The 16,469-nt window shown below is 44.1% G+C and overlaps 1 protein-coding gene across 2 annotated transcripts in view; it reads right to left on the bottom strand.

The window, feature by feature from the left end:
• The window catches only part of MRG15 (MORF-related gene 15), a 55,145-nt gene that overhangs the window by 3,376 nt on the left and 35,300 nt on the right, over positions 1-16,469 (bottom strand). For both annotated transcript variants that reach the window (XM_065456002.2, XM_065456060.2), the window contains 3 exons: positions 10,705-10,807; positions 5,621-5,690; positions 4,012-4,096 (listed from right to left, as the gene is read on the bottom strand). In XM_065456002.2, the coding sequence (XP_065312074.1) occupies positions 4,012-4,096; positions 5,621-5,690; positions 10,705-10,807 (258 nt within the window). The remainder of the gene's footprint in view (positions 1-4,011; positions 4,097-5,620; positions 5,691-10,704; positions 10,808-16,469) is intronic.

The following is a 16,469-nucleotide window of genomic DNA, read 5'->3' as shown; positions in this document are numbered from 1 at the left end:
GTCGCGTAGAAAATCGCACTCATGGGGTTTAGCCTTAACTGTGTTAACCCACAAGTAAACCTCAATATGACAAACTTCAATATAACCAAATTCTTGATATAATGAAGAAGCTCAATATAATGTGTATTTATACATGATTTCAACATAACGAAATTTCACTGTCACCACAAATACCGAGACAATAAATGCAAATTTCTGTGGACGGACGCAGATGGTCAAATGGTTGAATTATGAGTGGCTGCTTGTGAACCCCTCTTGAATCGTGTGCCACGCAAACATGAGCGGCTGCCAAAGCGGAGCAGCATCATGTTTCATGCAGACCTTTTTCATGGCGATCCTGTGGGCACCACCATGTTTGGTCATGTGGCGATGTGTCCATTGCTTGCCTCAGCTGCCTCCATGTTTACAATGAATGTGCATGAGACAAGCAAACTTCAGTTTTGGCGGATATTATAGATGGTGACTGGGTGGACGACACAACGCTTTGGCCACAGCTTCAGAGGACATGTAAGTGCTCTTGGAGCTCGTTACACTTTGTCAAAACGATGCAAGCAGCATGTACGGTGCTTGTGCTAAAAGCAGGGCTAGGAATGTATCCCAACCTGTCCAAACTTTCCGTTTATGAATTAGCTTAGCAGTTGCGTGTTTCATTATTCGTTCTTTATTTGGTAAACACTTTAAAGCAGCGGCATGTCTTGTTTCTGACTCTGTAAAATTGCTCGATGCAGTCACTATTTGATTGTTTATTTTCTGCTTAGATACTGGAAGGTGTGCTCAGTGGCAATATTTATTCTTGCTGCCCGCAAGGGCTTGGAACACAGATGCTCTACACTGTGTAATAACTTGTAGCAAAGACATATTATTGCTAGTCACTCACTTATAACCTGTGGACTGTCTACGGAACGTTCAGCTTCCAACATTGAGGTGTTGTTGGTGTAGTCGCCATCACCCATGTTTTGGCACCCATGCAAGGGTGCGTTCACTTATTCTTGATGTGTTGAGAGTGGGAGTAAGGTTGATGGGTTGGGGTGGATGTGTATAGATAACGTGCAAGAAACTTACTACGCAAGGAAGCTGTGCCATTTCCTTTGTCACTGTGTAACGAGGTGTACTCACTCTTGACGACATTCAGGGGCTGATGTCCGTTTTTTTGGATGTTAGCGACACAACGCTGGTGGATGATAAAATTTTTTGTCCTCGACGAAAGCTGTGCAACACCAAGGGCCGACAACACAGGCAGTGGTCCTTGAGTAGCAGGGGTCTGTGGACTTGATCACACAGATTCATTCCATTCCTTAATATGCCAGTCATTATTTTTACAGCCAAGTACTGCACACATCTTCCCTCTACTGTTCCACATTTGCAGCATGAATGGAGCGCAGTGCATTAGCGAACACCCAGTTGCATTTCTTACAGCTGATCGCACAGTAGCCGAGGTTGTGCATGGCTGTCAGTGTGGCTGAGTGCACACACAGCCCACATGCCCTGTTTTGGGGGCTATCTGTTGCATGTGCAAAGAGTGGGCATACCGAGATGGCATGGCATCACATGCTCTGTCTTTCCAAACGTTTAGTACTGGAGGTTGCGTAATCTTGAGTTTTGAAGATGCGCTGAAGCGAGAGGCAGATGAAGCATTCGCTCCCCGCTGCTGGTGCTTTTCGTGATAGCATTGTCCCTCTGCAGGCTACATTATCAGCACTGAGGTGAAGTGGGCATGAAAGCATGGTGGGCTTGCTTGGTACCACTGATGTCATGATATCGTCGACAGGGCATGAAACCATACCTTTTATTGCCAACTCAAATTCAACAAATTAATCTTTTTTCTCATTCAAATTTGCATCCACAGATTGCCCAATTATTTGGAAAATTATGCGGTCCCTTCCGTGTAAGAAATGTTTATCGGCAACTGGTAACTGGAAGCAAATTGCCATTCTGCCAACTTTGTTAAATTGACGTTTAATTAAACTGTACTATACATGTGTGCATCCGCCGCCCCCTGTCGCAGTATGAGCAGTGACAGGAGATGCCTAATAGGGGTACTGGCAGGCCTTCAGAACTATTTCAGACATACCTGTGGCGATCTAAGCCCTTGGCGCAGTAAAGGGCATGCATTCAGTTTTTCAGACTGCTGACTTTTCAGGACATTTTCGCAGTGCCTAGGAAGTCCGCAATAATGGACATTGACTGTCAAGTTTCATAAATGAAAAAAATGAATGACTTTAGCAACACACTGTGATTGCGAGATATGTCACCATTTGCATGCGAGTTATATGAGCTTCAAAGCATGCCGTCTAAACAAAACGGTAAACCTGCTTGTTGTAACCTTATTTTGTAACCCTTGAAAATCTTTTTTTCTTTAACTGCTTGGTATGGATTGCAAAACTCCTAACATAGTCTACAAAGCACAAATTGTATAATTTCATCCGAGTGCACGTTTCCAGATATAAAAATTTTACGTGGCTATTGTGCAACAGCTTGCATTGCCTCGTAAAAAAAACTGTGCAACAAACACTTCCTCAGGTAAAAACTTGTAGGTTGATGGTGCCATAGGCACTGGGCGACCGTAGTAAGGTGCCAGCGATGTGTTGGAGAACAGTGTCACGAATGGCAGAAGTCAGAGCTGGCATGTGAAGAAGACGGGACAAAGGCGCTCACGGTGCTCCTACTACTAAGCCAGACCTCAAACGGCAGCTGAGAAACGCTATCGTGTTAAAAGGAGTTTGTGTCTGAGTTTTTAGCGTAAGAGCATCATGCTTTCATGTATATTCAAATTACAATCCAACGCTATCATGTCTGTAGGTTGTGTGTAAGCCATACTTTACAAATATTCTGACGTATATTATTTTGAGAAATTCGATTAGCCCAGTAATGCCTATGTGCCGTGCAGAGGGCGTATGTATATTGGGATGCATGGTTTGAGATAATTTTCTTGGCCAGAGACGCTGCTGCCGGCGCCAGCACCAGATTTTCTGTGACACTGGGCCCTTAAGGCTATCGCATTAAAAAACAACAGACCATATTAAATCAACGTAGCTGGGAGCAATGCTGCGCACAGCTACTGTCAATGTGGCAGAACACACTATGTTCATGGCAGCCACAGGAGACGATGAAAAGCCATTGTGTATCTGCAGCACTCCAAGGCACGGCTTGCAAACTGACCAAGAATTGATTAGCCCAGGTACATTGCGCATGACTGCATTATAGTAAGTTTTAAATGTCTCCTAGTTCAAATCTCGCATTGCCAATTGCCAAGCAAGATGTTGCTAGCCAAATGTGAGGAATGAAAAATGAGATGTTTTAATCAGGGTGCATGAATTCAACCTGCAGCTCTACTTAACAGAAAGAATATGTCTAGAATTTTTGTCTAAAAACAAAAACACCTAGCTAAATTAATGCATTGAGGCACTGATTAATTATGATGATTGAAAACTTGCTTTCACCACATTTTTTTCATCTTCAGCATCATTAAGAGCATACAGCTGCAGAATAGATTAACAATTTTCAATTATTTAGTGAGTTTTGTAAAGTTTACAGAATGTGGACTCCATGCAAGAACTCACTTCAGGAACATCAAACATGATAACATTAAATATCTTATGTCTAGCAGGTTTGAAAAGCACCTTATCTAGCTACATGAAACTAATGTCTGGTGCAAAACATTGTGAAAAACAATGAAAGAAGTGAACTCGCTGCATACAACACCCAGACATCAAACAAGAACACCCAACCATCGACCTTCCCACTAGTTTTACTAAAATATTGTGCACTTTTTTTGAAACTTGCAACACCTTTCCAATCAGAAGTGTTTCCAGATGTGTACAACATGTTTCAGATATCATTACCGTTATCAATGTCTTTGCTGTTCATGCACTATCTTTGTCTACATGAATGTGTACACAGTGCCTTTAAAGGGTTAACAGAGCTCATTCACACAATGATGCATGCTTCACTGTTGTTGGAAAGCACTACCTACCAATGCAGTCACTAACAAAAAGAAGAAAAAAAACTCACTTCAAAAAGTCATGAATGTGATGGAGCAGAAGCTGGACGCTCTTCTCGTCCAGTGGTGTGTAAGCCAACATGCTGCCAAGCTTCACTGAAACATAAGATCACATTTCAAAATTAAATTCTGAAGTTTTCTGTGTCATAAGCATGAATGGATTAAATTATGGCTTAAAATTAATGGTAAACTAAAGCAAGATATTAAACCAGTTTAGGCAGATAAAGTATTCTTTCAACACTCTGTTTTTGTTAACTTTACGTTAATAGCTTGATTATTAGAAAAGAAAATGAGAGTCAAAGTTCCATTTTTTTCTCCTTTTTTAAAATTTATTTCACGCAGAAGCCCCCGTTCTGGTTGTCAGTGTGACGGCCCCACAAATTTGAAACTTCAAATAAATTTTTCCATATTTGGGCTGCTGTGGCTCGGTAAGTTCTTGAATTTTGCCAAGTTCAGTCATCGGATTTTTTGGAAAACAATGTAGTCCATCTTTGTTAATAAAAGGCTAACCAGCAGATCCTGTCACAATCCACAACATCACAGCAAGCTGGTGCGTAAACTACAAGGTCACATTGCCACGTGTATTTTGCTTTTGCATTTTTTTCTTGCTTATGAAGCCTCTTCTCACAGCGAGAGTAGCTCTTTTGGCATTGTAGAAGGGTACTTCACTAACGCAGCTTGAAGAACTTTTCTCTTTAGCGCGCCTTTAAAGGGGCTCTGCAACACTTATCATCGACAGAGCACTTCTTTAATCAGGTCTTTTTCAGCTCATATGATGCCTGTAATACTCTCTGAAATTATTTTGTTTATCGTATTTACTTGATTATAAGGGATAATTATGAGGTGAGCGTGCAGTTGGGGGACTGAAGAAAAGGGAAAGTATTCACACTACTGTAAGGCAATATAGAGTAACCAGTAGATTCTGACTCGGCAAAGGATGATCCGAAATACAGAATAATCTAAACCCCTGAAATAATTGATGCAGGTTATATGTGAATTTCAGCTTGAAGTATGACACAGCAGCGCAAATTTCGCCTAATGGTATGATTTTACAGCAGCCCACCTTTACTTTAATTTTTTGAATTCACAGTGTGGATTATGCGTGCAAAAATACTGTACAGCCTCACCTGTCAAGTTTTACGAGTTGCTACAATTTGTGCTGCTGTCTAAAATGTGGATCACCGGAAATGTGGCACAGCTTCCACCACATTGAAGCAGTAAAATGAATCTATCAGCCTCGCATGTATGGCGGAGGCAGTGACATCGAGGCTAAGAATTTTGGGAAAAAAGGCTTGCCTTATATTCAAATAAATATGGTCTTTAGCATACCTTATGGGCTGGCTCTGGATGCAGCATAGCGTTAGGGGGGTGTACACAGAAGTAGGGATACAAAAAGCGCAATGCACAGCAATGCTGCACATTCTCTTTTTTACCTATTAGGCCTGCGAGCATTTTCTGGTCAACCAATTACGAATAGCTGCTGTCATATTCAACACCATAGTGTGTGCACATATTGATGCCACAGTGGTAACAAAACACTATGAAAAAAAAAATGCAGGAAAGACCAAATATGGGTGGTTGCAGAGTCCCATTATGAAGCTATGCAAAATGGCAACTTACCGAACAGCCTGAGTAAGTGAATGGCACCATATATTTGCGACATTGGGGTGTCTGGTCTCTCATTTAAAACCTAGATGTAGAAAAGAATGTTAACTTGGATAACAGTGGACAATTCTGGGCACATGGTTATAAACCCCGGCACCAGTAGAAGAGTGAATGACCACATCCAAGGTAACACAGTGCTAGTCTTGTTCAAGGCTTAGAAGGTGCACTGAAACACCGTACTAACTAATCAAGAATGGCCTAACTGTTAAAAGAAGTTGTCTCGCGAACCTAATGCTGGAAATTTTTTTTTAATCATTCAACTATAGATGGAGTTATCACATGGATACCTGCCTTTCTCTCTCATTTCATCTCCACTAGCGTGCCGAGAGCTACACATTGGAGAAACCAAGAGGGCAAAGCCCCAGACGACACTTGAGTGTCACGTGGTGGCAGCAGTAGTAGACTACGCTGCACAGCATGTTGCTGCCATATCGGAGGCCATACGCAGCTTACGCAGCTATGCGCAGCGCAAAGATGAAATTATTTTTCTGTCTTTTTCTGATCGCAGACATATATTTCTCATTTGTTTAAATCAATATGAGCAATTATATATGTATTACTGAGAATGCTCTCGCGATCACAAAATCAGCCAATAGCATTGGTGGGTGCAGTTGCTTTCGATAATGCTGCATGACGGCATTGCGGAAGCAAGAGTAAGCAAATTTTTTACATGAGCTTCATTCCCTGCTGTGTGCAGTGCAGTAAAATTTGGCTCACATGTTCACAGCAGCCTCTACAAAAGAGCAGCAACGTTTTCTTGATATGTTCAACAAATGTTTCAGGGCCCCTTTAAAAGCCAACACTACTTGCGAGGGCGATTTAGCAGCACTAATACAGTCTGCGCTTGTTACAACGAACCTGCGTGCAACAGACTTTCAGACATAATGGACCATATTTCAGCCTTAGTTTGTTCTAACTATTTTATTAATGCAATGAAGTTCGCTTTTAACGGACCATGCTACAACGGACTATCGACTAGAGCGGCCGAAATTAGCCACAATTTTTGTCAAAATCGGGCATATAAAACAGAGTTCTTCCGTGTCGACGTGGGCTGGCAACTGACTTGCGAAAGTGAGCCGACGATCGTGGCTCAATATCTTGCGCACGAGGGAGGGAGGAAAGTGGGGCAGAACTCCACTTTCTCGCGCGTGAGGCACAGATCACAGATCGTCTTTCGCGCGTGATGCACTGGGAGGGGGGGACGCAAGAGAAAGGGGAAGGGTCTACTCCAGTGGCTGCTGTTAACAGCGCGGCCATGCGGGTGCCGTGTACCTTGAAAGCGATCTGCGATGTGGACCACAAAGTGCGCGCCTGCACGGGCACCGTATCTTGAAAGTGATCTGCGATGTGGACAAAGTGCACGCCCACGCAGGCCCCGTATCTCGAAAGCATGGAGGAAGAATACTTAGGAGTTGAAACTCCCGTAAGTGCGGGCAACCAGATAACGTCACTAAAATAGCATATGCTGACAGAGGCACATGCAGTGGCGGCGCCTTGCGGCGCATCATGCAAGCCGCAGTGGAAAAAAGAACAGACGCCCAGGCGGGCAGCTGGGGCGACGACAGTCAGACGACCCAGACGTTTGCTTCAGCGAGCACGCCCTTACGCTGTATTTGTGTGCCCTTAAGTCAAACAGTAACAGTTCTTGTCGGTGTCTGTTAGAGAGCCCTAATACTGACAGTGCTGCTACGCATAAATGCCCTTCTTCGGAATTCGCTAGCCTAAGATGAGACGCAGGTGTTTTGTTGAAAACTGCATAAGTGGGCACAAGCCTTGCAGGGAAAATGTGAGCATCTTCAAGGCTCCGAATGATTCTGAACGACTGCAAGCACGGGTTGTGGCGATTCCTCGGTGCGGCCGTCAGCTCACATCGAGAGATTACATCTGCGAGAAGCATTTCACGAGCAACATAATGAGACGGGATAAGCAATACGGTGAGCTTAGAGGCAAGGTAATCCTGGGCCACCCGAAAAAAACAGGACTGCATCCAGAGGCTGTTCCCTGCATCTTTCTTCTGTCTCTAGCATCTTTGACATCCCCGAAAAAAAAGTGAGTCTCCCCAGGTAGCAACATGAACTATCAGTCATGCTACCGTTAGAAGATCAAGAATGAGTGTATATGACAAGCTAGGAACTTAAACGGTGGCGAATGTCAGCGATGTTCACACAGCGTGTGAGGCCCATGAGCTTGAGGAAAATTATCTTTGTCGCATACTTGAAGACATTGAAGGCGTGGGTATCCAACAATAGCACCGCGTACAATCGGAAGCTACATATCGCATTATTATAGCAGTCATTGATAAGAATGTGTTTTATTTTTTACTGTGCCCAAATGGTTTAAGTGTAGCACCAAGTGCTGTCCAGGCTACGAGTGCTATGCGCATGAGTGCCCTTAGTGGAGCTTGCGCCAGGCATGTGGCCGAACACGAGCCACACACACAACCGGTTGCCTTGGCAACCGAAACGGTGGCAATTTCTTTCCCTGCCGCCAGGTACCGCCAGCTTGATAGTGGCTCCACGGGCTTGTGACCTTTCCTGGTTGCCACAAACAGCGAAGTTTCCACTCCGAAATGTTTTTTGCTCCGTGCTTGAAAGTGATCTGCGATGTGAACAAAGCTCACGTCCGCTCACACTTCCTCTTCAAAGCGATCCGCAACGTAGACAGTGCGCCCAGTGCCGGCAGCTTCGTATGTGCTGTGCTTTTGACGTCTAGTTCGCGTTGAAGTGAGAGAGCACGAAGGTCAATTCGCTCGCTGCTGCTGCAGCGCTTATCTTGTTTAATTTTCTATCGCAATCGATGCTTCGCCTTTCGGGCGAAACTGTTACTTTTTGTTTGTTTTTTACTTTGGATGTTCGTCACTCACTCATTGCGATAAAGTTGTTAGACATCGCGCCAAAAGTTTCGGAAGTGAGGCGTCTCAGATATTATGGACTTTGGATAATATGGATGTTTTTTATCAGATTATCGGGGTCGGTTGTAACAAGAGTTGACTTTATGTGTTTTGTTGTTAAGCACATCATCGTGGGTTTGATTCCCGAACACAGTAGACAGGAACATTTCAACGCAGCAAGATACAAAATACACCTACATATTTCTAGGCTAGCTATAGGTCCTGCGAGCAGTTGAGAATCGAGTAATTTACAAAGGCACCTCACACAGCTCATGTGCAACTTTGGAATTCAAGCATCCAGGTGGCATTGTTTTTATATGTAGTTATTATAGTGCTAAGTCATTTTTAAAGGGTGCAACAACAATTACAAAAAGAAGTGTGGGGGGGGGGGGGAGGGGGGGGAGTATTCACTTTGAAGTATTTAAAGAGGTGCTGAACCACCCCTCGGGCTTTGTAAAGTAACATAGCCCGCTGGTAGCATATGCTGCTGTGAACATCTCTGCCCAGTTTTGCTGCTGTACATGGTACGTGGAGCTCGCAAGCAGAGCATGACGTCATCTTTCTCTTAAATACTGTCTTTTCAACAGATGCCTGCTCCTCATTTTGGTATGGACGCTTCATTTCGTGATAAAGCGGACTCCCATACGTGGCTGCTATTAGTAGCTGCGGTCGGCTACGTAGCGTAGATACTGCGGCCCACCGCGGGGTGCCACCAAAAGTCTACTGGCTAAGCACACTCCAGCAAGCTGAGATCAACTGCATTTGGCTTACATTTAGCGCGTCATAGGCACCAAATTTGAAAGTCGTGGCATATACGTCAACATTCAAAATTAACTTTGAACTGCGCACCACGGTGACATTTAGAAGGTGTAGTGTTGTGGGCATGCCCCACTCCGCTATAGCCTTTGCAGTGCAAGACATTGAAGAAGGAATGGGAGCACAGTAGAGGCCATGTTTGACTGACAATAACTGCACTTCTGCTGAACAAACTGGAGTGCTTCTTGCAGCAAAGTATTTCTGAAATAGCCTATTTTCACTTCGAATGCCTTTCTCCATTTCGATAAAAAGTGATTCAGGACCCCTTTAAGAAACACGATGAGAAAGACTCCTTTTAAAATTTCGTACACTCAGTCAAATGTGAAAATTTGCAGGCTTGCACATCATACCCTTTAAAACCACCGCCCCCCCCCCCCCCCCCCCCACTATCTGCGTTACATTGACATACATACATTTTCACTAGCACCATTTTCTGCCACTACATTTATCTCTCTCTCTGAGAGACGATATTTCACCGACCTCCAAGAGAGCAGGTAATCCCACCCCCCACCCCTCCCCCAGCTCCTGTCATCCAGGCCCCTTCCACGAAAAAAACGAGCCTACAGTGACACATCAACCAGCTGATACATGGCGCTGCCCCACACTCCTCCGACATTGAATAGCCCACCTCTCTTTTCAATGCTACACCCTTGCCACACAAACACCCTCGTTCGTTGCCTTGCCCACCTGCATTATCCCGTCTCCCCTTTACAAAAACCGTACCTACATACAGTAGACTCTCTTTACACAGAACCTCAAGGGACCAGGGAAATTGGTTCTGTTCATCAGGAGTTCCATTTATTGAGAGAAAAAGCAATACAATTGCATGAAAACAAAACTAACTACCCATGAGCATGGTGTTCCGTTTAAGAAGTAGCTCCATTTAAGCGATTTTCGTTTATTGAGATTCCACTGTATACTGTGCCAAGGAAAGCATATGTTGCCTTGAAAAAGACAAGTGCACTTGTCAAAATGTTGGTTCCAGCTTTCACATTGTTCTCGTTTTGCTCTTAAGGTTTCGACTTGACACTCAGGGGAAACATCAGCTTTCTGGTAGGAGTGGCAGTCTCGCACGAAGCTTGTTAAACGTTCCGGTGGCAGAGTTCTTGTTCCGCTCTCAGGCAAGATTTCGAAATATCCACAATTTAGCCCAAAAATACTTAGAGATAAAGCACAACATATACATGGCACGTATGGGAAATAGTTCAGTGCTGCGGAAAATTTCGACTCAACCGATTTTTCAAGATATGCGAGTTCAAGTTAACGAGATATTACTGTACACTATTGGCAAAACAATCATGCATAGACACCTATTATCAAAGACAAAACTTACATCAGCATACTGAGGCCGTTCAAATTTGTACAAAAGTTGGCTTCCTAGCATCACGTTGAAGTATTCCTTGAGCCCGTTCGTCACTTCAATGACAGCACTCTCCCTGTGTAAAAAGAAATAGTTCTATTTTACTGTTGTGCTCTTAAAGTCAGCTGTACAAAAATTTCTAGGCAGTGCACTACAGAGAGACAAGTTTTTCAGCAATATTTTATCAGAACAGTGAACACAAAAGAAACAGTGAGCATTAAAGAAACGCCACTAAATGTGATTCTTGCTGAAAAAGCACAGTGGCATTCCAAGTGTTGTTGTGCTTAAAGGGGCTCCACATGCATTTGAGAACACTGATACATGGAGCATCAATGAATTTCAGAGCAGATTCTAGGCATTGATGTCTCAAAATTGGTGCCAGTCCATGGTTTTCTTGGACCAGTGCCAGTAAATGAACATGTCTGGCGTGCTTGCTGGCTTCCATTTCAGAATCACATGATGTGCCTAAAGGTATTATTGTGATTATCTGTGTTGTGATGTTGTCGGGTGTAAAAAGAATAACTAATATTATTACATGAATGATCTCAGCTACAAGCTTGACTAGCTAGAATACATATATTGCATCATTTTGCAAGAACGTGCAGTATACTATTCCTGTTTTGGACGATACTTTTATTTGAAAACTTGACCAGCATGTGTTGACCATTTTAGTGTAAGCTTATTAGTACATAGTAGTAGTAAAATTTTAGTAACACAGTCACATGAAGCAAACAGACAATGAAGCCAGGGAAAGCATTATGGGTAAATAACTGTTCTTTTTTAAAATTGAAATGTTAAAATAATAAGGAAAAAGGAAACGAAAGTGGGCAAAGAAAATTTGCTGCACATGGGTGCCGAAGCCACATCTTGCACATTACATATGCAGTGCTCCACCATTAAGCTGCCGTGGTAGCTGTCCTTCCACCAACTTTCTTGCATATTTTTGTACGTGTACAAGATTATTCATGGGAATGTTAGCCCGCACCATTCATGGACATGGCAACAAATGGCCATAAATATACTTCTTATTTTTCTCTTACTCAACTAGTAAAATGCATCACACACTCGCTGATATCGCTTTAGCTAATAGTTTGCCTTTATATCCCTATTGCTCAGTCTCTAGGTGTTCATCACCACTGATATCCATATCACAGGTACTACAAACACAACATGACCGTGAAGGTACCTCTCGCTTTCCTTTGATTCAGTTACAGGTCTATCTATTACTACTACAGTTAAACCTCGATACAATGAAGTCGGTAAAATCGGCAATTTTCTTTATTACATTGAAGTTTTGTTGCATTGGAAATTCGACCTTTTATGCAAACAAGTACAGTCACCGATTGATTTTTCTTACAAGCAAAGGGGCCACAGAGTTTTCCGAATTATGAGGCAATCGGAAAAAACAAACTTGAATGAGCAAACAATTTATTTCGATGAATTTAGGAGTCGGCGACTAATGATATGGTTTCATGCCACATCGACAATATCTTTACAACGGCGTTATGAATTAAGCAAAGCCAGCCACGCTTTTTGCGTGTCCTCTGCCCTAACCGCTGATAGCGTCGCCTGTACTGGGATGACACTATCATGAAAAGCTCCGGCAGCGGGATGCAAATGCTTTGCCTGCCTCTCGCTCCATCGAGTCACCAAAACTCGAGATTATGCAATCTCCAATACTAAACACCCGAGAAGACAGCTTACATGATGGCACACTGTCTCGGCTCGCTCGCTCTTTGCACATGCGGCAGATTCAGGGTGTTTAACAAGTTGACATTTTCAAATTCCCTGAGTTTTCTATGTTTTCCCTGAGTGCCTTTGCAATATTCCCCGAGTGAGACAATACTTTGTTTTATACCAAAACGGGCTCACACCATGTTGCCCGATGCTGTCACTCTCTAGTAAGCATGCTAAAGAAGGTTAAAAAAGAAAACAACTTAATCCAGTTTGAATAGTAAGCAGTAGAGTTTATTTTATTCAAAATAGAAAACTGAAGGGAGGGCGTTAGTAAAATGCACAGCAAATAAAATATGCTCAAAAAAAAAAGGTAAAGTTCTTTGCAAATCCAGTCGAACATTTTCAAATACGAATAAAAAGAGATGCATACACAAGCAAATATTTTTTGAAAATGGGCTATTTCTATCAACTATAGCAAGCTCATTGGTATTAGGCCCGAACTTTGTCACAAGTGAGATTCTCTCTCAACAGCTGGTGTGTCAACCTCAACTGTCCTGACATACTCTCAGCCCGCACACAACGCCTCAGTGTTGTGTTTCACTGTTTTAAAGAATTTATTTTGGCTTAGATCAAAGTGACGTGCACCTCGGCGTCAGCCAACACTTTGTTTTTTAAGCTCAAGCTCCTTCAAAGAAGCAGTGCCACAGTTCCTTTCCTGTTCATTTCTCAATGTGTAGGTCCTTTCTGTTCTCGTCCTAGTTTTGCCGCATGTTCACCTTGCGTGCCAGTTGAAACATCCTCTTGGTCGGTTGTACAGTCAACGTCCGATTTTTCGGACTCCTTAGAGGCCGTGAAAACTCCCGAAAAGTTGGATAGTCCAAAAAATTATGCAGATCCCACCCACTGAGGAAATCGATGTAAGTGAAGCTTTCCGTGCTGGATGCTTTGATTGACGATAATTAGCGGTGATGTTGATGGCTAAAGCTTAATTTCTTCAACGTTTAGGGCAACACGAGAGTGGCGAGTTGATGTTAAACGTTACCTTGCGTGCATCACTGCTGTTTGTCTGCTTAGCACACAGAACACACAGGAAAAGATGTTTGCTTGAGGCGTTATTGTGCACCGTACTTCATAACCTACGAGAGGGTTGAGCATTGTCATTGCCTTACATGGCACATCGCATTGTGGCAGAAGTATTAAATTTGATTTGGATTATGGGGCTGTACGTGCCAAAACCACATTTGGAATTTGGGGCAGACTTCGGCGGACTTCAGATTAATTTTGACACCGTGATGTCCTATAATGTGTCCCAAAATGTAAGTGCACGTGCATTTTCTATTTCACCCCCGTCGAAGTGTGGCTGCCACGATTGGGATCAAATCCACGAACTCTAGCAATGCTGTAGCAGCAACACTGACGTGGCGAGCACAGAAGTGTTGATTTGACGGTCGACCGCTTCCGTAGTGACTCCTGGACCCTGCAGTGCACTTTAATTAATGCGGCTCTGCTTCTGCGCGCCTTGCATAAATTGCCCGCTTCACATACTTGCATAGGGTTTATTTTTCAGAAATGGCAGCAACGTACTGTAACGTACCTTGAACTTAAGCTTATCCTGTGCCCCCGCAACCGCTGTCGTATAGTAGTGGGGTTTCCTTGCCTTCTCACGTCACCTCCCCCCTCTCTTGTATGGGAACTGCCTCTTCTCCTCCCTTTCCTTCTTCTCCTCTCTATAGTCCTACCTGCGTCCTGTCTGGCCTTGCACATCAGTAGAAAGGAAAGCGCTGTAGTTTCTGCAATGCTTGAGGGGAGTCATGGATAATTACAGCTGTCAAATGGCTAATGTGGCGACGACCAGGGCACTCCAGAGGGTATTGTGTACATTCAAATGAGTTTCTCCCAGTGCCTTTCCGCTCTTACTCGCGCCTGTCATCTATATACACGCTCTGACCCCCCCCTCTGACGCAGTGTGCGCCACAGCAGCAGCCCAAAGCAGCAGCAACGGAAAAGTCGAAGGAAGTGGCAAAGAAAGCTTCGCTTTAAAAATGAATGCGTGCTTTTACTGCCCTTAAGGGCTCAAATGACCACAGGCATGCACGAAAAAGCTCTGAAGGCCTGCCAGTACACTTATTAGGCGTATCGGTGCTCATACTGTGACAGGAGGTGGCGGGTGCACGTGTGTATAATTAGGGAATACATACTACATCCCGTGAATATTGCCCCTTCCTATGCTTGTTAAGCTTTACAGCACTACCTCATGTACGCTTTGCAGCATAAATTTCTGTACTGAGGCAAACCTGCTTTTTGGGAACTGGCATTATGCAATGCGCCGTGCTTTCTAAGCTTCGAAGCCAATCAAGAGGACACAGTGCACGGGCCGCAATAGGCTCTTATCGCAATTGGACTTTATACAAAACATGAGTGGCTCGTGATTTGAGAGGTGCATTTGCAAGCAGCTGCTCATAATTCAATCATTTGATCATCTGCGTCCGCAGAAGTTTCCATATATAACAAAGCGAAGCTTTCTATGTCTCACTGATTCGTCTGTGAGCGCCAAAAACGCACTGCACTTACACCAAGCCAACTTACACATATGCGTAGAGCACTACAGTTTACATTCGCAGTACTGCATCAGCGTTGACTGGCCAGCTGGTCAGTGCCTAATAACGGCGTGAAGCGACGAGCTCAGCAAGAGTAGCGCATGTGCACAAAGTTTACTGGAAGTGCAAGTTGCGTCTGCTAGACATGACACCACCCCTGTCGCGATTAACTGAGCTTCCCTGCTTATGGGAGACAGAAAATGTGCGTGAACACGGGCTCGTCTTACGACCTGGAAAAAAAATCAAAGCCCCTTGAAGAAAGATGGTTGAATGCCACGCTACCCAGACAAACTGTATATATCTGCATTGCTTTATGTGTGGCACGCAATGCATTACCCGCCGTCACCATGAGCCGGCTGCGGGTGCAGCGCAGGGCAGAATAAAAGGCTCCCGTACGCCAACTTAAGCGGAGCGTGATCGTGCCCTTAGGGCCTATCCCATGTATTGCCAACGGCATGCAGAAGCTATGTATGAGACACCTGTGCAGTCAAGATGCCTACTGGTCTTCTGATCGTCAGCGTGTAAATCACATTGAACATGTCTTGTTGTGGCACAGAAACGTTTCTGACAGAAATGATGAAGACCTTAAAGTCACATAGTATGCCGATCCTTGTGTGCCATGACTTTAACATCGATTTGGCGAAAGAGCACGGCAAATGGACCGAGCGTTTCATGCCAGATCGCTACTCGTTGAAACTGAAGAACCTACAGAGACCCATGATACGACATCGTTTCTGCATTGATCTCACGTTTGCAAACAGGCTGTGCCAGGTTATGATGGCAGAGCCTCTGACAGTTTACCACAGCAATCACAAGGCAGTACAGTAAAAGCTCGTTAATTCGACACCCGCTAATTCGGGAATTCGGATAATTCAGACCGCTCTATTAGTCCCAGCCAAAGTGCATGTTAGTCTATGGAAACAAACCTTCGTTAATTCGTCAGAATTCGGCCCCGCGCCACTTAATTCGGACAAATGCTGACTGTTGCCGCTACACGAAAGTGTGGTAAAGCAGTGTTGGCGCCATGGGAGTGAAACCGAAACCGGAGAGACGTCACCATCATCATTAATTATTGGGGCGATTGCTGCATCATTGAACGTCGGTGTCTTCTTTCTTTGCTCCACTGCGCCTTCGACACCATTTCCCCTTGTGTTGTCGAGTTGGCATCATCTCTTCTTGCGCAGTTTTCTTTTTTCATTGTGACCACGTTTTGCATGCCACCACCATCATGCACTACAGTGGCAACGCCAGCAAAGTGGCAGAAGTACGAAGCCTAGAACTTGGCGACTAAGGTGGAAATAATGCAGGCTTTGAAGAACAGTGAATTGCGACAGCACGTTATGACCAAGTACAACGTGAAGCGCAGCACGTTGGGAACGTACGCGAAAAATGAACAACAGATTCTTAAGCCTTCGAAAGAGAGAAGTTTCATGCAACAAGAAAGCGGTTGCGAACAGCAGCTCA

This window comes from Dermacentor albipictus, chromosome 1 (genome assembly GCF_038994185.2).
Source record: "Dermacentor albipictus isolate Rhodes 1998 colony chromosome 1, USDA_Dalb.pri_finalv2, whole genome shotgun sequence".
Classification (NCBI taxonomy): Eukaryota; Metazoa; Arthropoda; class Arachnida; order Ixodida; family Ixodidae; genus Dermacentor; species Dermacentor albipictus.
Note: the sequence above shows the minus strand (reverse complement) of the source record. Positions and strands in the feature narration are given on the sequence as shown.